This window comes from Ylistrum balloti, unplaced genomic scaffold, assembly GCF_031769215.1.
Source record: "Ylistrum balloti isolate Yb309-2 unplaced genomic scaffold, AGI_CSIRO_Ybal_v1 Utg370160, whole genome shotgun sequence".
In the NCBI taxonomy this organism is placed as follows: domain Eukaryota; kingdom Metazoa; phylum Mollusca; class Bivalvia; order Pectinida; family Pectinidae; genus Ylistrum; species Ylistrum balloti.
In genome coordinates, this window is record NW_026782156.1 from 306,767 (window position 1) to 329,046 (window position 22,280).

The 22,280-nt window shown below is 33.8% G+C and overlaps 1 protein-coding gene and 1 pseudogene across 1 annotated transcript; both read right to left on the bottom strand.

The window, feature by feature from the left end:
- Positions 1-9,399: 9,399 nt before the first annotated feature.
- On the bottom strand, positions 9,400-11,794 carry LOC132550976 (uncharacterized; annotated as a pseudogene).
- Positions 11,795-14,375: 2,581 nt separating this feature from the next.
- LOC132550977 (perlucin-like protein) lies at positions 14,376-20,004 on the bottom strand. The gene is made up of 5 exons (XM_060215078.1): positions 19,860-20,004; positions 18,014-18,096; positions 17,502-17,625; positions 17,149-17,360; positions 14,376-14,462 (listed from the first exon to the last, which is right to left on the bottom strand). Exons 1-5 carry the CDS (start codon positions 20,002-20,004, stop codon positions 14,376-14,378), a joined length of 651 nt encoding a protein of 216 aa, XP_060071061.1.
- Positions 20,005-22,280: the final 2,276 nt, after the last annotated feature.

Below are 22,280 nucleotides of genomic sequence, written 5' to 3' on the forward strand. Positions count from 1 at the left end.
CGCTTTATTAATGAACAGGTCATTAACATTATGTTTGTGCATTTGTTTGAAGCAGTTGTTCTTGCACTTTAATTCAGATATAAAATTATTCTCATCTTAAGCCTTGTTATATCATATTAAGTTTGCATCTCAGTTGCTATAATTAATGAAGTTTGTTAAAAAGTTATAAAATAGAAATTGTCAAGGAAGAGTAATGATATTTGTTTATTTTAGGTGTGATTTGCAACTAGCGGCATCAACCATGTTATTTTTTTCAAATTTGATAACTTTCTAAATGTTTTCTTTACATCAAATGGAAAATTTTTTGATTTGGATAAGTATTATATACTTTGTGTATCTGGATATATCTCATTGCGAATGTTTTTAAAGATAGAAAAGTATGATTTCGCTTCTCTTTCATAGAGTCGATTAATCCATGGCCCTTTTTTGTAACATTTTGTATTATTTGTAAACATTTCTACGGCAACTATTGAATAAACATTTGTTATCTACTCACGGGCAGACACTGGCTGATATCTAATGATATTTGGAATCCCAGTTAATGGTGGTGGGGCAGTGGGCAAGTGGTAATCAGGAATATCGGAAGGTTTTCCTTGGTCTGGAGGAGGACCCTTAACAATGCCAACAATGTACAAGACCAACAGTCCCAGAAGAAGGCGTTGTATCCACATACTATGTCAAAATGAGGTAAGCATTCTATAAATCAATATTATTAATTCTAACACATAAAGAAATAGAAAACAAATCTTGATTCCAATTTTGGCTGATGTATTTTGCAGTTTAATTACATTTGAAATTGATGTGCTATGTGACACATAATAAGATATCAGTTTTTCGCTAAATAGAATTTTTCAACTAATTGGAGACTTGTTATTTGATATATTTTCCCTTATGCTTCTTGTACGTGCAATCTTTAGCAATGGCTCTGTATCACGATCTCCTGGTAGACTTTTAGTCTTCGAGGATTGTAGTAAAGCTTTATACCGCATTTTCATTTTATAATCAGTTACACTAAATTAAAAGACACATCTGACCTTTGGTCATTTTAGAATGATTAGGCATCCATAATTCATTGAAAATAAGCTATACAGATTTCAATAATATTTTCAACGACTGGATGAGTGCATTGCAAAGTGGCTGGCCTAGTAGGTACTTTGTTACTTAATCCTATTTCATCACTAAGCTTTAAGTTCGTATACTTGTATGTTTCTTAGTTACTGATTGTCCCAAATAAGTTTTTATTCTGACACTTCACGACTGCCACTCGTTTGAGGTCCTGGTCGGAGGTACTCATCTATCTTCATTACTGTCCCAAGAATCTTTTATTTTGTTTATCATCTATGAAGATATGATAAATCAATGTCTTCCAAAACATCAAAGCTGTTCATATTATTATTTCCATATATTGCTGGAAAAACTCTTATGGAACTGAAACCCTCTGAGCGGTACAAAAGAAAACTGAATGAATAAAAAAAATGAAGACGATGTGGATTATCTTCTTTCTTGTTTAGGTTACGGCGCTTTTAGTTCTGTCATAAATAGTGTTTGTATGACGAAAAATAAGTGACTTTTAATTAATTCATAGGTAATGATTTCATGTTACTAACATTTGTACATTTTTTTCATTTTTCTTTTTCGGATTGCCTTTAATCAATTTTAAGCTATACTGAAAATCACAATCATTTTAGGGGATTTAATGGCACTTAAAATGAAATATGTGTCTCATTTATTCACATCGATGTCACAAAAATAAAATCTGCAGACTCATTTCCTTATTTATTTCTTGAAATGCGAACTTGACGGAGGTCGTTGATTTGTGAATGAACAATCCAGATTTGTAGTAAAATAAAGGGTTTATGAATATGTTTCACATCTCTTTTAGTTATTGCGAAATAAAGAAAATAACATTGTTGGTATAAATAGCAATGCTATAAAACTGGTTTTGTTTCTGAAAAGTAACAAATACAGTTAGAGATTAATCTTATCAATATGATAAGAGTATGTCAATTAGGCCAAGAACTCTATGTTTGCTTTATCCCTTTTTACTGATCCGCTAACCATCACTTTACATATAATTTTCGTTTTGATATCCACTGTTCTAAAACCGTTGTAGAGATAATAGCTGCTTTCTCATTTACATTGAGTCTGTAATTACACAAAACAGGCCAGTAATGTGATATATGAGGCTTCTGAGGTTTTCATAGATATAAAAAAAACTATTGTTGTATTTTTTATATGATAAGAGCTTGATCGCTTGTCTATTCAGGAAGTGAAAAAGTCAGTGTCGGTAATTAATCTCTGGAGCAATATCTGAAAACCTTTGTCGATATCATTGATAAATAATGTTGCTATCTAAATTCTGAAAGTACCTGTAAATTTTTGGGTTGTCTTTAATCAATATTAAATTGAAATATGTGTCTCACTTTTTCAAATCGATGTCACAAAAATAAAATCTGCAGACTCATTTCCTTATTTATTTCTTGAAATGCGAACTTGACGGAGGTCGATGGTTTGTTAATGAACAATCCATATTTGTAGTAAAATAAAGGGTTTATAAATATGTTTTACACTTTTTTGAGTTATTGCGAAATTAAGAAAATAACATTGTTGGTATAAATTCTGAAAGTATCTATAAATATAGTTGCTTAAGCATCTTCAGTGAGGGAAGGATGTGAAAGTAAAAAATTGGTTTTGAGTTAAGATAATTCTTTTGACAGATACATGATTATGTTTTAGAAGTAGTGAACATTGTATTAGTGCAATGAAGGAAACATTGTAAGTATCTTGAATAGTAATATTGAATATAAAATTTGTAATGAATTGTGTTAATGGCACAAGACAGTTTTAAACGTGCTGCAATTTGATATATTAAAATATATGATAGCATACACATTTTGCATCTAATTTCATTACTTTTCTTTATTCTAAATATTATTTAATATCTGCTAGACTAGTTATGTTCTTGTATGAAATAACTCATATATACTCATTTTATAACTGTATCTCTTATAAATGCAAAATTTAGTGTTACATGATTAATCTGTACACTAGCGGGCATTTCCAATGGTATTTAAGGATGTTGACAAATTTCTTGCTCCTGAGATTATAGTGTGTGTACACCGGTAATTACATGATGCCGTTCTAAAATTTCACAGGAACAAAAATATTCCCGAAAACATCCAATATTGTATCAATGCGTCAGCCAAAGTATTAGCATAGATCAAGGTAAACAAAATAATAACATGAAAATATCAATTTATGAAGATTTTGTAATTTCTTTCTATTATTTTAAGAAACCTAATCTTAGCAAACTTGTCCTTTGTCATTTAAGATAGTTGTCATTTACAACATACTAGCCACTTACTTCAATGAATGATATATAAATCGTGCTGAAACATTGGAATATCTGGGTATCTCGCATATCATTCTATAAATGTGAAATTAGAATTCAAAGTATATCACAAAGTATTCCTACCTCCCTCTTCAACCTACGTCACTCGTTCAAAGGTACGGGAAACAGTTGTAAATCCCAATAAATATACAGATTTATAATTAGGGAAACATCGCCTGCCTCTTAGACTTCCGCCATTAATTTTTCCGTATAAAAATTGAATGATGTATCGGCAATATTTTTAGATAAATACATCTCCGCTCGTAGCCGTTAGCGTATATATGTACATTGCATCATGTCTGGTAAGACTATTCTAATACATACCAAATATGTGAAAATATCAAGTGCATAGGGACTTAAATTCGATAAAAGTTTGAAGGAATTTGAAATATGTTTCTTTAATTTTATTTTTCTATGTTCACATATTGAAAGTTTGAAATAATAAAACCTGTTTCTCGTTTCATAAAATATTACAGGAAATTAATTGTTTGCTATGTTGAAAATTGAAAGCATATAACTAATGATAAATATCTCCGGTCATAGGTCAGCACAGATATAAATCATGTTACAAACATTACGTCACATCTAATGGACTCGAACTCGAATAACTATAGCACAGAAGCTTAACATGATGATGTGACACAAGTGTAAATATAACGACACAATTGTCAAACATATTAAGGTAGGCAACAACGTTAATACGAGATATCATCAATTGTATTTCTATAGGGAATTAGTCAGTATCGAGCGACCGAAAAATATTACATCTTTTTTTATTATTTGCTGAAATGTTTGCTAGTATGGGCGACTATATATCTTTTATCATAGATAGAATCCAGAACTCCTTTAAGAGGGCACTTAAAGTTTTGCTAAAATTTTAGGATTCAGACTTAATATCGAAAATGTTGATATGACATGGATAAGAAGGAAGAATTTGAGTGCAGATGTCTTCCATGGATGGAAACTAAAGTGGTGTGATACAAAACACTCTTTATTGAGTGTGGATTTCTCATTGAATTCATTTAAATGAATTGAACTGCCAGTCATAGGACGCTCTTCAACATGCATGGTTTGGTTCAGACACTGCATAAACCAAGATTTAACAAAATGACTGACACGAAAGTGTGCAGCTATTAGCCATTATCGCATAACACCTTGAACCATTCCAGAAACTTACTATCTTTCAGCATTTTCGCCATTTTAAGGTACATTATGACCACGTGTACGATTTACCTGTATAACGCTGCTGTACGGTTTTTTTAAAGTATCATTTCCCTTACGTATTCTGCGAAAGGTATCGGAATGTAAGTTTTTTTCCTTTTGTGAAATAAAGGGTAAAATGCATTCCTGTTTTAGATCAAAAGATCTAATACACATTTTCCTTAAATGTTTTAACATAATTGAAAAAAATTAAACAAGAAATATTGTATGTATACATAATTTTAATTTGCAGATAACCAATATGCAACGCATAATACGGAGATACGTCCCGCTGCATGGAAGGCGGTTAAATCCACATACTGGTTTAATACAGAATACCTCGAAAATTTTGGTCTTGCCAGGCAATTTTCCAGTCTTTATTTCAACTGTTGGAGTGGAGTTGATATGATAATTCTTCAGACACTGCGACAGGAAACGTACCATACATATTGACATGTCCAGCGAAGTACCATGAAAATTGTATATGAATCAGAGAGATATTCGTCAATAATATGTTGACGAAGTTTAGGTAAGTTTGCCCCTTCCATTTTCTTACGAAGACGGGTGGCAAGGGGGTGGGGGAAAATTCCTTACTTACAAGGAGGCTCAATGTAGATTTGTTGTGAGTCAGATCAAAATCAAATGAAGTTATAGTAATAATACATATACTAAACAAAAAAACAAAGGTAACACTACTTTATTAATTAATTAACCCCTTCATAAATCCTTACCAATCATGTACAAATAAAGTAATTGATCAATTCTGATAAAACTGCAGTCATCGTTCATAATAAAACTTTGCGTTCAGTTGATTTTATTCGACTGTAAAGGACGTTGGGGTCAATTTCAAAGGTAACACCATTAGTAACGGGTATGGCCACCGATTGCGAAGTAAACAGCATTGCAGCGTCGTGTCATGGAACTCGTAAACCGGCGGATAATTCGAGGAGAGATATTGTTCCATTCAGCGATCAAGGCTTGGGCCAGCTCCTGCAAGTTTGACGGCTGATTTTGACGTTTTCTCACTCATCGCCCAAGAACGTCCCAGACATGCTCAATTGGTGACAAATCAGTTGATTTAGATGGCCAATCTAACACCTGTACGTTATTCTGCTGCAAGAAAGTTCTGCTGACGCGACTGGCGTGCGCTGGTGCGTTATCCTGTTGAAAAATGGCGCCAACTCCATGGCGTCTTAAGAATGGCAGAACCACTGGTCTTAAAATTTCGTCCCGATATCGAATGCCGGTTAAATTGCCATTTAACACAAGCCTGGTACTAGTCCCCCCACAAATACCACCCCAAACCATTACACTTCCGCTGCCAAAGTGGTCCCGTTCTGCGACGCAGCAGTTCGCAAAGCACTCCCCTCGTCGCCTCCACACTCTGCGCCTTCCGTCACCGTGTTGCAGACAAAACCTGGACTCATCTGAAAACATAAAATTGTTCCATTGTCGTAAGGCCCAACGACGGTGAACACGGGTCCAGTTACGCTGATTATTACGGTGACGTCGCAACAAATTGGGTCCAGTGTAGGGACGCCGCGCTTTCAATTGGTAGGCCCTCAACCTGTTGCGGACTGTTTGGGGAGACACACGACGCCCGAACAATGTCCTTGTAGTCTCTACTGCGGTTACGAATCGATTGCACAAGTGTATCAATCGTATACGACGGTCATCCCTGGCGGTCGTTTTACGGGGTCGGCCGCTTCGGGGACGATCGGATGTTGACCCAGTTTGGTTTAAACGACTTGCCAACTGGCAAATTGTCTTCACACTGCAACCAAAATGCCGTGCAACTCGACGGCGAGACTCCCCAGCCTGGATCATGCCTACAGCCCTTTCTCTCTGTACTTGTGACAGCCGGGGCATAATGATAAGTTGATAGATAGCAAGATTCGGTGATTTCTAAGTCCTAAGGATCTAAGGAACAGTTGTCAGTTTGAATGTTTATGAAATTCAAGCGAAGATACAAGTTAGTCGCAGAAAACCTCGTGCAGCTCTTTCGCTAATACAGACTTTCATGCTTGAATAATTTTGGTAACCCCCTTGGATTTTGTAATGTAAAACATTACCATTTTCTAATATTGCACAAACGTAATTTTGTTTTCACTCACAGGTATTCGCCAAGAAAACATGTTAACCTTTCTTTTTTTGTTGAGTATATATTGTTTGTTAGTCACAGACCTACTTGTGTGAAGTAATGAATAATGTTGATATTTTTGGCATAAGTAATCATGGGTGGGGTATGCACATATTACTTAGCTAGTTGAAGTGAAGGTCTGTGGCTCACTCAATGCCATTTAACTATTTTTGAAATCTTATATTATTTGATAAAGTAAAACAAAACATTATGGAATGCATTTTAGTGGTCTATATTTTCACAATGATATATTTTATAAAGTATGACAAAGTTTAATAAAATAAGATAATGTCACGTTCTCAATGTAATAACCGGAATCGTGATAGATGTATTAAACAGGTCAGAGGTATCAAAGAAAAATAACATTTCCCGCCGATTCAAATGTTATATTGTTCTTCAGAGAGTTACATCCGAAGCAAACTCCGAATACCCAATTCATTGCAGCATGTGAGAGGCCATTGGAAGGGGAAGCAATGACGTTGCTTTTAAGACAATGTGTTATTATGAAAAAAAAAACACCATTCACACCCTACAGCTCAACTTAAGTACTTCCTGTCAACTTCAAAGTAAACAACGACCTCAACAGGAAACAGAGTACAAAGGCCAATACTTTTGTACTTGCTTTCACATAGAGAAGTAGGGGTTGGTGGCTGGTGAGGTTCTTTGTCAATGTAGGTGGTCGATGCAATACATGTTATATAAAGATAACACATCGGATATATATACTGGAAAGTTCCGCTGGAGGAATAAGTATGATACGCTCGCCATTAATTCATTCTAATATGAAAATAAAAATAAAAGACGCCTTTACACCCGATTAATGTATGTATCCTGATATGCTACTCTAAAAACCTGCAATTGCTCTGCACCAACTTGATTTATAGTTGTCATCGTATATAGCATGGCTCACGCTAAGTCAATACAAATAGTGTAGCTAGTGTGAGTATAACTATGATTTAATGGTAGTTGATCACACAAATAATTCTCTTTTAATACATGCATAATGTAGTTGAATACGAAACAGTTTTTTCCCCTGAAAGCAGTTTTAATCATATCTATCTATAATCTCGCGGTACATTGAGACATTTTGTGTAAAAAATGTGCGTGGCAAATTGTCAAGTTGATGAGTATATTCAGCACTAGCTGATCCTGTGTGTGACCAGAAGTTCAAGTGCATATTTACAGGTGTGTATTGAAAACTACTAAACTCCTGCGTGTATAAAATTATCAAACTCCATAAAGTTATGATTCCGATTATCATTATTTATGTTTCACCTACATCAAACAAATCCAGGCATGTATTTATGATAATTAGAAATAAAATTAGTTAATTTATCAATAAATGATATCAAAATATGTAAAAAAAAAAAAAAAAGAAATTAATTGATGAACCAGTGGAAATTTCCTACAAGGATATGTACCATAATGTGCTGAATATTTTACAAAAAATTCCTGTCATAACACATTCAAAATTATATAAGGGTACACTAAGTAGTCAAAGTAGCCAGTAAGGTTATGATTTATGTTATACCAAATAATATATAAGTTAAAGATTTGAAAATAAACTCTATAATATCCTAAAAGCTTTTTATTGCAGTTTGGTCAGATGGAAGTAATTAAGCAAAATAATTATTATTTAAGCTAAAGAAGAATCAAAACTGAAGCGAAAACCGCAGTTCGGTTCAATTTTATCATTAATTATGAATTAACTTATTATATAGACAGTTGTTTCATTAAAGCGCCTGCCAGCTCAGTTTCAGCATTAATAGTTAATTACCTTATTACAGAAAAAAGCTAGAAAATCTAGAAGACATTTTATCAAAATGAACCATCGTGTATTCTTAGGGGCCATTTTATTATCATTGTTTTTTTTTCAAATTAAGTTTTGGATATTGTTACAATGTCAGATAGCATTTCATACCTTTTATTGCATAGATTCACAAGACAAACATGGAACAAAGAATGATTTCATTGGATTATTGTAACCTCTTCCTTAAGATTGTTTTGAGTTTTTGCTTGTACTTGTGATGACATATACTTTCATGTTTTGAACAAAGCAGTCTAGAAGCATATCTACTGGAACGATGGCATCGTATACTAATTTTGTAATAGCAATAATGTTTCCAAAAATGAATAATTATGAGTGAACGGTGAAATTTGTCTTTATGTATGTTTTATTGTTTTGATATCATCTCTTCATAAATACCAGACCAATATGTGAAAGTTTCGGTTAGGGAAAGGACGATATTTCTTACACACGTTTTGTAAAGCTCTTTGGTACTGGGTTGATTTTGAAATGATTTCATGTAAAAAATATAAAAGTTTTTTAATGAATTCCGCCATTTACACATAAGTCTTTTCTTAGTAACGATATACTTTCTGCTGCTTTCTTTGCTGAACAGACTAAATAGACTTTGGGATGGAGTAGATGTGCTTTCTATCACACAACATATATGAATCCCCAATTTACGATTGTTTTATTCATGTTGGTTGCATTAAAGGCTGTCAAGCATTCTCGAAACACCACTTTACTTTATGTAAAAGTTCATTGTGTAGTGGCCATTATCATCATAAATTAATCATGTTTTTCTTCAAAAGCACACCAATTTCCAAAGTTAGTCAAATTCCAAGTGATTCCCTTAAATTCATGATCATCCATAGAAAATGTTTAACCTTTTATCAGTCCTTTGACAGTTATGTTAACCTTGGCCTCCATTAGTGGCACTTGCTTTAAGGGAAGAGGTAAATATTTAATTCTTGATTTTGGTGACAAACCAACACTGGTATCAAGCTGCTGGTACAGATCTGTTATCATATATGCAGCTCCGGTAAAACAAGATAAAGCCGTCTCGTTTTTGTTGGCTCCAAGTGTTCTTAATAAACTTTTCTGGTTGCATACAGAATGTTCTTGTACTAGATCACTCTCTACATTTTGTCCAACCATTCCATATATATTTACAAAGGAACCTTTTTGGACCATAAAGCGCTGAAAAGGTGAGAGAAGATGTTCGCTTATGAGCACATGGTCAATATTTTCCACCATAAATTTACTAAACAGGGAGCGTGAGTAAACGATAGGCAGATATGTTTTGCAGTTAATCGTGATATCGCCTTCTTTAGCAGTGTCATGCAGTTTCATAACATGCAAAGCCCTATGACATAGATCCATGCAACTCATTTTCTTCAGCATCCTCATGTGCCATGAATTTTCCATCAGGTGTTACAATAGATACCTTGTGCACCTTCACTGTAGATGTATTATTTCTTGTCCAAACACTCTTATAGTCATAAAAGCATAGGAAATTCCTCAAGATTTTCTTGGTATTGGTTTTTTTTTCTAGAAGTGTTCTTTTTCAAAATTATCAAAAAGACGATGTTGAGGATCACTTTCTCCATATCTCACCTTGAAAAACAAAAAAACTGCTCTGTCATCAGACCTTCAGCAGCTGAAATGAGAAGGCTGGGATGGGACTCCCTTCACTTTCCCAGTGATGTCAGAGCGATGTAATAATGTCTTATAGTAGGGTAAAGTACAGGGAGTGTTTTCAGACTTGAACAAAACCTTGTAGCATTTCTGTAAATAAACAATGATTATCAAAAACATTGCGAAATGCAAATACATAAATGTATTAGAATAATTTTGATTTATATGTTTGCATAACTTACACGTGTCTGAAAGTTTAAAAAAAAAACAATTATATCGTGTCTGGAGGCATGGTCAGTTGAAAAATTTATCTCACCTTTATTAACATGTGTAAATATGATCCCTTAAGGAAGAGCTGACAAACTGATGAATTAAGCAGGAAACTCTTAGGATTTTTTTTTTCTCCATATGATGTCACGCACCATGGAAAACTTACATAAGCCACTTCCTGTATTTTTCTTAAATCTGTGTAGAAGTCTCTTTTACCTCTAATACATCTTGTTTGCTGTACCACATTTCACAGACAACTTGATGGAGGTCATCAAATATCCTCTCAGGAGAACTTGACAGTGTTCGCAAATTGTTTTTATTTTTGGAGGCTTACTCGAGTAAGCTGGTCTCTTCCTGCTACTGAAACTTTCAATTTCCTAAGTATGTTTGTATCACCTGTAAGTTAAGTTTTTGAATAATGATATTATGAATAACTGAAATGCACCAATATCATTTAAATATAATCAGTGACATAATACTTCATCATCCAAAACTGGAAGAATGATCAAATTAGATATGTAATGGTTTTTTAAAATAGGCAACTGTATAGTTTAACATAACCATTAACTTGACTGTCGTATTCATTTCTGTACACAATGCATAAGACAGGAACTATATACCGAAACCTTTATTGAACTGGTACTCACTGTAAGTGCATATTGTTTTGTCATTGTGATTTTGTATGTGAACATAAGTTTACCGTCATAAATGAACAAATGATATGTGAATCATTACTTCACCTACTATATCATAATAAGATTTCAATGAATGACCAAACTACTAAAATCTTTTTTGTGCCACAGCTAATCTATAAGTGGGGAGGGGAATAGCTTGTAAAGAATATTTAGTCATTTCCGTCCATCCATTCTCTTCATCAGTCAAGATTAAAGAGTCACATGTTTTCCATGTCTCTAGTTTAAAATTCACTCTAAACTCACCAAGTACAGTTGTATATAACTTCACCATTTTAGTCTCGTAGTTATCCATTATTGACAGGCAGTTCTCATGCTTTGCCTCATTTTTAAACGTAATAGGCAATGGCAACACTTTTCAGCCATCTTTTAGCATGTGCGATGGTACATGTGACTTTAGAAAAATGCAAGGAGCCGTGGCATTATCCTTCCAATGAGCATCCCATAAGCTTCAAGCAGCTAATTGTTCTGGTCATCTGACAGAAGGATATACTCAGCAGTAATGCTGGTGACATTTGATTATCCACGTCCATCCTAGCAATGGTACTTAAGAAGATGTAAGGTGTGATGACGTGAAGATCTCGGTTTTGCTTTTCTGTACTTATTTGTGATGTCTTCACATAAACATACAAGTTGTCACCTAAAATGAATAGCAAAATTAATAATTTTGAAGCCATGCTAATTCAGCTTTAATAAAAACTGTCATTGATGACCTCACAAGGCATAATGTATGTATGCTATACATATCGTTATGACAAAATATTTCCTTAGCTTCATGTCAGAAGTTTGCAAAGCAAATCTGCTGAACTGTTTTGTTCATTTTCAAACTTTTTATAGGTCATCTAAAATGAAATGCAATTCGTCAATCATTACTCGTCCTGTGTCCTCCATCGTACACAATTTACATTTTTGACTCGTTCTCATTACCAAAATCTCCATGGTGCTGATATTCGCTCTTTTGTATGCTGGGATGAAGAGTTACACAGTTAATTAATGCCCCCTTTCAAGGAAGCAGGGGTCAAATATATTACGATACTCTCTCACTTCAAGTAACTATCAAGATACATGCACCTAATGTTATAACATAATTACCTAAGATGAGTCTCTCATTGAACACAAATATGATAACATTAACTTTTTAAAAAGGTCTTGAACATTTTTGTATAAAACTTGCTCATCTATACCAGTTACCTGTAATTTTGTATTCTTTCTCAGTTTCCCTTTCATTCCTACCACCTTTGATGGTAATTGTGGTGATGAGGCGATGGGATGCGCTTATGTTGTAATTTTGTTTCATCGAAATTAAGTACGCAGCAGCAAGACATAGAATTATACTTGGTTCCACCATACCAATTTTTAGGAACTTCAGCAAATTGCGCTCCCCAATCGAATGGAAAATTATATGACAACAAGTGTGCAACAAGGACAATATTATTCTTTGATGTTTGTCAATGAAATATGTGTCAATTATTCTGCATTGAATATTTGATACCAGCGAAAGGGTAAAACTGGTGAGTTTGGATCGTACAAAGATGTATGATGTATGGTAATACATATCACCATAGATGGATGCAATAAAATTTAAACCTGCTTTAATGACCACCTATCAGTGAATACAGTGTATAACAAAATCTTGTTTATAAAAGTCACATAATTGAACCTCCAGATAAATATCACTTGCCTGTAAGAGTCACCTCCCTTAGAACAGAGAGTGGCTTTTTCACACAGGTTTGGCTTTCAAAATAGTATCTGTCCTAAAAAACATTTTAGGTTTACAATGCACTCATGTTCCATCACAGAAATTTTGAGGTCTTTTGAACTTTTAAGTTTGCCTGCTTGCTTTCTACATGACAAAGACACATACAGTGCTTCAATTGCTTTCAGTTGTAAACTAATGACAAACATCATATAACATTTGAACATTTCGTCGATATTGGGGTAATCGGCAATAATACAACACGTTTCCTCGAACACTAGTATCGATATTATTACCGTACCGATGGGCACCATCGCGTACCTCTGACATGGAATTGAACGTATTTTCATCAAGAGCGAATCAGCTCCTACACAGGAACACTTATTTAGATACATGTTCACGAATCAATATTTGTGATAATTGTTGATCGCTTTCAACATTATTTGCACAAATATAGCGCAAATGTTATCAACCGGTTGCAAATAATAATAATAAAAAAAAATCCAACGGGTGTGGTTTTGTCGGCGTTACCAGGAACGACACATAGCTACCCGATTGTCGTCAAACTTTGATCCTGACCGCGGGATCAACTATTGGTAGTCTTACCAGCTCAGATGAGAATACAAAGAAACAAATATTATGATGATAAGGTTGAAATGGTGTGATAAACCTGTTGTATAACGGAAGGCAGATTGAGGAAAAGTCATTCCTTAGTGATGGACATCATACACATAGGTTGGCCAGACTCTAAAATTAAGGTTTACTTCGAAGCAAAACCCTTGTAGGATTCCAGAGATCAACTGTCGGTACTAGATAGTGCTGTATATAACAATGCAGCCTAATTGCCAATCCGACCAGCAAGAGGAAAGAAATGTTATATTTCTTTCACAAATCACACCTTGGAATCTCTAAGTGTAATAGTGTTCGTTGTGTGTTGAGCATCAGAAACAACAAAATACAGAGGCCATATGACTTAATCCTTCGCCGGATCTTACATATAGTTATGTAGGTTATGACATTTCTCATAAGATTCTAGGAAGTATCTACTGGTTATTGACAACTATTCTAAGTGTAATGATGCTTTTAAGTTCAAATATGAAACTTCTACTTCCGCTGTTGGGTCATGTTTACTACCCCAGACGCTGCGTTCTGACAAGGGATCGCAGTTCACTTCTGCGAAATTTCATAAATTCTATCATACCAATGAAATAAATCATAAAAACGTTCACACTTCCAAAGTTCCAGTGGAGGAGGTCAAATATACATATTTATTATTTGTAATGTTATGGTTCATTAATTTATTCGGAAAATTAATTTCTACAATATTTCTAATTTTCTGGTGACAATTAAATCTAACACATTTATAGTGACGGTGCTAATGAAAAACTACACAAGATAAATGACTCAAGTATCTGTATTCAGTGAGTTCATTGATCGGTTCATATACACATGATTGTATAGTATAGGATTTCTTTGTAAATTAATATGTGGTTATGCTTAGTCAGTGTTAAAGTCTTGGGAGTTACTCCCTTTGTTCAGGTCGCACTACCCCAAGCGTCTCTCTAAACCTGCTGTTCTGAGAATGTCGCATGAAGCACATTGTCCAATGTCTCTGGGTTCTGTCTACGTATAACACTGCTATACACGGCCTGTGAATATTATAGTTACCTGTAAGGTTAATCAAGTTGAGATCGTATATTCAGCGATTAATACCTACAAGATATAGCACTCACACAGTGACAGTGTTTGTGTGGTTTCTTTCACATTAATTATGCCGTAGGTCAACATTATTTCGATAATCGCCTGGAGATCTAGTGGTCCCATACTAGCCAGATAAGCATCAATCATATGTTACCAGTCCCTCTCGCCTGGATACTGGATACCTATTAATACCATCGATCAAGACTTAAACCTACCTACCATACCCTATTTTCGAACCCGAAGATATTCGTTTTCAGAATACCATTTAATCATACTTCATATCATTTTTACAGTAAAATTGAAGGTTCGGTTCGGCTACGTTAGGGATCATTAGAATTGACCCATCAAAGACTATAAGGCGGTTCATGCTTACCTTAGATCTCTTTGGTAAAGAAAAAAGGAACCACACAGTAGCGTAAAGGCCAACTTTGATTTCATTGTAACTCCTTTTTATCCTTTCATGAACATATACATGCTTATCAAATGATTTTCATATATAAGGAACCAATCAAATAACTAACTATAACCCCACGATAATGTCTTACCGTATTTAACAGATGCAGAGAAGAAGAAATAAGGTTTTATGGATTTTTGGTTTCATATTTTGCTTAAACTAATGTAGAAATCAGTTTTTTGTTTCCCAAGATTTTACACATTCTGTATACAAAGACAGGCACACTGACTGATATAATAGATTATACAATATATTTACTAAATAGCAACAGAGTTGCAAACTGTTTATATGGAAGTGCATTAGGCGCATCAGCTGTCCACCTCTCAGATCGTGGCTTATACATTCACGGATACCAGTTTTTAATCTCCAGAATGTGTATCACAAATCAGAAGATATAAGAATATAACATAACAAACACTGTATTTCAAGGCGTTATATTTGTAATCAAGTTGAAGGGCCAATGAGATCGTATAATCAGCGATTAATACCTACAAGATATAGCACACGAACAGTGACATTGTTTGTGTGGTTTCTTTCACATTAATTATGCCGTAGGTCAACATTATTTCGATAATCGCCTGGAGATCTAGTGGTCCCATACTAGCCAGATAAGCATCAATCATATGTTACCAGTCCCTCTCGCCTGGATACTGGATACCTATTAATACCATCGATCAAGACTTAAACCTACCTACCATACCCTATTTTCGAACCCGAAGATATTCGTTTTCAGAATACCATTTAATCATACTTCATACCATTTTTACAGTAAAATTGAAGGTTCGGTTCGGCTACGTTAGGGATCATTAGAATTGACCCATCAAAGACTATAAGGCGGTTCATGCTTACCTTAGATCTCTTTGGTAAAGAAAAAAGGAACCACACAGTAGCGTAAAGGCCAACTTTGATTTCATTGTAACTCCTTTTTATCCTTTTAAGGACATATACATGCTTATCCATTGATTTTCATAGATAAGGAATCAATCAAATAACTAACTATAACCCCACGATAATGTCTTACCGTATTTAACAGATGCAGAGAAGAAGAAATAAGTTTTTATGGATTTTGGTTTCATATTTTGCTTAGACGAATGAAGAAATCGATATTTTTATATTCTGTATACAAATAGCAATTCTTTATATTTGTGTGTGACATCGTAATTACTTTGATAGAAGAGAATCTTACTGTCACAATTCCCTGATATATATTATCGAATAAGGATCGGATAGTTACGGAAGAAAAGAGGGAACATTAGGTATAATTTTCTTATCACCTGTAAATATTCATGAAAAAAATATCATCAGAGTAAGTGCAAATTTAACAAGCAACGGTTCAACATCTATTCGTCCATGTGTGTCAAGTTTCTCATAGAGCGTGTTGCATACACCGTATTGTAACTGTAAGGAACGATAACTATAGAAGAGATTGGCGCACGTCTATAGAAACTTGCTGATTTTCCTTGTCAAAAGGGTTTAAGTCGGTGGTCACATTGCATAATAACAAAAATTAGGTCTGTTCCAGCACAATTAGGAGTAAACCATGCTGTTTTATTCAGAGGCAATATTAAAAAAATTAAACCATCTTTAAGAAAAAAACTTTGCTGGAACCCGTAAAATGTCTTCTTAGATGTTATACGAGAACGGAGTATGCTGTAAAACGAGAAAGAAAGTAAATCTCAGACTTTTTCAACTGATCGAAAAGTAAGGGTTTATTTTTAGCATGCTGCTCCATTTTAAACTTACTTATTTGAAGTTTGTTGTTGAGAAGATATTTGAAAATTACTTTAAGCTCCATGATTTCTGCATTCATCATTAATTGACATATCGATATCAATAATGCTTTATATGATATAATGATAATCAGAAGTTTATTGCCTAACTTATCTTGTTGATAATTTTTATTTTAATTTGATATCAATGATGTAAATAAGACAGCTTTTGTAACATTATCATCACATTTTGTTGATGTACAGAGGTATTGTATTAAAATAGACAAGAATAAACCACCACTTTCTCACACTTTGTTTTCGTGTTAATTTTTTAAAAATCGCGATAGAGGTGTTTGTAATTATAGCTTTCGCACGCTATATAATGACACACATTAAATGATGTGCAAATTCATGACTCTTTCCTTGAAAAAAGTTATATTAGGAAACACTTTTCTTTAGTTTATGACTTACCAATTGCCGCTCACATATGTAGAACAACGTTCGAAAGCATTGCTGTGCCGCCCAAGTAAAGTTAAAATCATCATCCAACTTGATACACATATTATTTACTAAATTGTTAGGTTCCGTAGGGCGAAAGTTTGTGAAAGTCGGAGTATCGTTAGTGATGATCTTTGTGACAGTAGCACCATCCAGTGAACGAAGTCCAATCCATCTTGAAAAATCTATTAACAAATAACAAAAACAATATAAAACATAAAAAATGCATAATAAACCTAAAGCATTACATAGACAACGGCAGGTTGGTGGGTGCGTGCGTACGTGTGCATGTAAAACCATGTCTCGAATCATTATTTGAAACATACCTGATATATGCTGCAATCCTCCTTGGATTCTTGTCCTCTCGGAGAGTGATCGTTCCTTTAGAAAATTATTCTCCTCCTCAGTGTCAGGTATGGAAAGGTAGCCTCCCATTATTCTGCATTGTGCCTGTTGTAACAGTAATGCTGATTCAAAACAAGGTACGTATCAAGTTCCATATAAACTTACAAATTTACATGTTCATGCAGTCTCGTCGATTTTAATGATTCTTTCAAAGTTGATCTATAAACATTTGAAACTCACTGGGAAACTTGCTTATCAAAGCAAATATGGATTTTTTAAAAAAATTTTTAATATGCTGTATACAAATAAAAATGCATGTCTCCCTGTTTCAATATTACAGCACTGGTAAAACTTCGTGTGTTTAAATTAAGGCTATTACCAGGGAAATTTTACAAATCCATTGTCCACAGTGTGATATCTAAAACACTTTTTATGGAAAACATATTAATTTACAAAGTTTGATCAATTAATACATTTTACAACTGGTACTTACCTCGGCTCCGTACCAACTCGCCTTCGTCTCACTGAAGAAATAACACCGTTTGTTCCGTTTCAGCCATCCTTCGGGACATCTATCTATATAACAAACACAACATAACGTTATATATGCAATAATAATTTGGTGATAGAATAATTGCTGGTGATTAGATTAATTTTCTGCTCTAAAATATTTGTTATACTCGCACTGTACAAATTCCAATTTTCATTTTCATTTCATTAGTATCATACCAAATACTCGTTTTGGTAGTGAGTAAAGCGTTGGTTAGGTTGGATGAAATTGCGTATGCATAAAAATGATCTCCAAACAGTTTTTAAAGAATGAAACGTGTACTACTGAAGAAAACTGAAACTTTCAAACAGACATGCACAATTGTATCATTCCTTTCCTAAGGAAGACCGCAGCAGGACAGGAGCTCAAGAAAATGTCCTGTGAAAATTTGTTGTAAACCAGATAATTTATCAGAACAAAGTATGTTTTCCAGATTACAAATATTCTTTTGTTTGCCTTGTCATATACTTATATACTTACTTATAACTTCCCCATCTGTATTTATTATAACTTTGTTTGTTGTGTATCCGACAACGTAGGCAAAAAGAACCTTGAGAAATGCTGTAAATAGAAGTCACTTTTTATTACGATCCTGTATATCAATATCTATATCATGGTTGGACTTGAATATTTTTATGTATTCATAGAATTTTACTGAAATTAAATGTAATAACAAAATCAATGGAAATTGATTTTCATCAGATTTATTTTTTATTGTGAAGGCGGAAAAATAAATATATTCTACTTTTAGGATTTCTTTGCGCAGAATTATGAAAGCGTGCTTTTCACTGATATTGCTAAAATTGTGAAATAAGGCGAACTGGGCAATCTTTATATAAACTTTTTTTTATGTAAAACCTTGATCAAGTGATGTACCTATCAGAAAAAAATAGCACCAAATACAACGGTTAATGATAGAAAGTTTATATACGACTTCTTTGCACGGCAACGCCTTAAGAATGAAATGATCGATTCTGTGGGAATTTTCTTCAGTCCATGATGCTATATCAAAGGATTATGTAAAAGACACTCCAGTATAAAGCATCTTTGAAAGAATCTGATACAGCAGAGCCAAAGAATGAATTTAGCTACAGCATACACCTTCTTCGTCTTGCTATGTATAATCAATGATGCCAGGACCCTAAAGAGTTGAATCCAAGGAATATGAACATTTACGTGCCCCAGATTCAACTACTCCGCATGAATGATATTGTAATGAAGACAGAGTATCTTATAACATCAAATATTGCCTTTTTGCCATTTTTGCATTGTTCTTAGTACACGTTATCTGAGTCCATGTGAAAAGACTGAAACTAGAACATGTTAATAGATGCTTGGTTGGGCTTAATTTGACACGTTAATTGACTTTTTTTCTTGTTAATGATGTCAAAGGTGTGTTCAAATGAAACATTTATCTTTAACTACATTTTGACAAATGTTTTATTCTATCCTATTGTTGAGGATAATTCTGCTCTCCTTTTCTGTAATAATGTAATAAATTACGGTTATATCTCCATCGATTAGAGCATTGTAACCTCAGGTGAAGATGTACCTGTCCGTGCTTACTGGTATGTGTTTTTGTCGTTTCGACGGGTTTGGATATGAGTTATAAAAATTGTGTTTCTGGATTGATCAATTTTGCATCTCATGACCAGGTAATTTTAATTTAGATTTTTTTTCTATATAATATCTTGGATGAAATATCGACTATCCATGGTCTCTCGTTATTTTTAATCTTTTGTAAACATTTCTATAGGAAATATTGAATGTCGACTGGTTATTTACTTACAGGGAGACACTAGTTGTTGATTTATGATATTTGGAATCCCAGTTAACTGTGATGTGCCAGCAGGAGTTCCAGCGGCTGGTACTTGACCCTGGACTTTACCAACACTGTTCAAAATCAACAGTCCCAGGAGGCATCGTATCCACATATTGAGTCTATATCAGAAACATCTTCTATACTTCAACATTATTGATTTTAATTAAGCATACAAAATTTAACAAGTACTGCTTTAGCATATTTTGAAGGAGTGGATACGTGTTCCTCCATCCCCTTATACAATTTCAGATTTCTTTTTCTTCCTTTATTTTCAGGTTTCAAATCTTTTTGTTTTGTGCATCGCTGAATAGTCTTTCTAGGACAAAACGTGTGTAACTTCGATTCATTTATCTATTTTTGTGCAATCCTTAACTAATCAACTGCAAACAATTTAAAAAGTCACTGACACTTTAGGTCATTTAGTGGGTGACATTTACAAAAACCGCAAGTCAGACCTACTTGGTACTATGCCAAAATCATGAAATTTGCTTAATACTCTCTCCGTGTGTTGTTTATACGAAGTGCAACTTTGACGGAGTTCGTTTATTTTTAAGTCAATCAATTTTGTATTAAATGATTTATTTATAAATTTATGTCAGCAGTTTAGTTTATGTTAAACAGTAAAGGAAGTTGAAATTCGGAAAAAGCGTGTAAATAAGAATGCCAGTTAATATAATAACAACTTGCTACTATGTGATTTTGCTTCTCAAAAAAATAACAACAGAATACAAACAAGTGAACATTATCATAATCCAAAGGCAAATTCAAGAAAAAAAGGCAAAATATGAACAAAAGAAAAATTTCCAGAGAGATTCCTGAAAAAGTTCAAGTAGAATAAGATAAGGTGTTCTGGAAGATGACATCTTGGTCAATCCATGTAGGTAATGTCACATTCTCAAATGAGAACAAGGTATACAACAACGGAACCATCAGGCAAAGTAACCAGCTTCAAACACATGCAGCTTAGTATATACAAGTAGAGATTAATTTCATCAATATGATAAGAGTGATAATTAAGCCAAGACTTCTATACAGGTAGATATTAATTTCATCAATATGATAAGAGTGATAATTAAGCCAAGACTTCTATACAGGTAGAGATTAATTTCATCGATATGATAAGAGCGATAAGATATTAATTTCATTTCATCGATATGATAAGAGTGATAATTAAGCCAAGACTTCTATACAGGTAGAGATTAATTTCATCGATATGATAAGAGTGATAATTAAGCCAAGACTTCTATCTCTGCTTTTCCTTTCGGATCCATCGTTTAACATATTCTTGTTAAGTTAAATATCTTTTCTCCTTTTTTACTTCATATATCTTTTTGATCCCGTACGAGCTACACCAATCCTTTCACTTAATTCACATTCAAGAGATTAAAGTGTGCATACTCCGGTACTGACAAGTAGTAGTAAATAAATTTTCACAAGAAAACTTCTTGAGAAAAGAAAATCAATAAATATTATAGATGTGTTATTTGACATATTGAAACAGATCAAAGTAAATAAAACAAAATGAAAATATCAATTTGTGTCGATTTTGCAATTATTTCAATTATTTCAACAAACGGACATTTCCTGATTATTACTATTATTTTAAGGAAGGAACTATTACGATCATTTATCATCCAAAATAGTTGTCGTTTATAGACTTACTAGCAATGACGCCAGTTGCACAGACATGTCATTCTTTAAAATGACATACACTCCATTGTAAATGAACAATGAATTATAGAATACTCCTACCTTCCTTCGCAATCCGTGTTACTCATTCACGTGTACTGGAAACAGTCACAAATCCCAATTGGAACATCTAGCTTTATCATTAGGGAGCGCTCCTGTTTTACCTCCGTTACTGATCCATTTAAAAGGTGAATGATGTATTGGTGCTTATTTAAAGTAAGTATATGTGTCTACGTTATAGCACGCCTCTAGATGGTTGTATATTCTAATATGTGTGGTTTGACTAACGTATAACGTGCAAACTTGAGTGTATGTGTACTTTCTGACAGGTTTGAAGGAGTGTGAAATACCATATAGCTGGTAATGTTCACCAGAGAAAATCTAGATTTTCGAGATTTTGTTTTGAATCGAACGAATGATATATTTAAATTTCGCGAACTGGATGTAAAAGAACATCTAATACTTACACGTGTCTTTTTATTTCACGGATTAAGTTTTAGCGATCACGTTAATGTACCGCGAAAAAAATATATTCCACCGCGATAATATCCAGTTATACAGAATGTAACTATGAGTTAAGACATATCTTCATTTTTTGGACGTTTACTCATTACAAATTTTAACAGTTGCAACGTATTTTCTAATCACTGATCAGTTAAACACAATAGAATGTTATCACATTTCAACCGACTAGTAATT

What these genes read in the sequence shown, in the direction of transcription:
- LOC132550977 (XM_060215078.1), bottom strand. Translation starts at nt 20,004, where the DNA reads ATGTGGATACGATGCCTCCTGGGACTGTTGATTTTGAACAGTGTTGGT. An exon ending in AGGATTGCAGCATATATCAG is followed by an intron (nt 17,361 to 17,501) that starts GTATGTTTCAAA and finishes ATTTGTTAATAG; the next exon opens with ATTTTTCAAGATGGATTGGA. An exon ending in ACATATGTGAGCGGCAATTG is followed by an intron (nt 14,463 to 17,148) that starts GTAAGTCATAAA and finishes TAATATTCACAG; the next exon opens with GCCGTGTATAGCAGTGTTAT.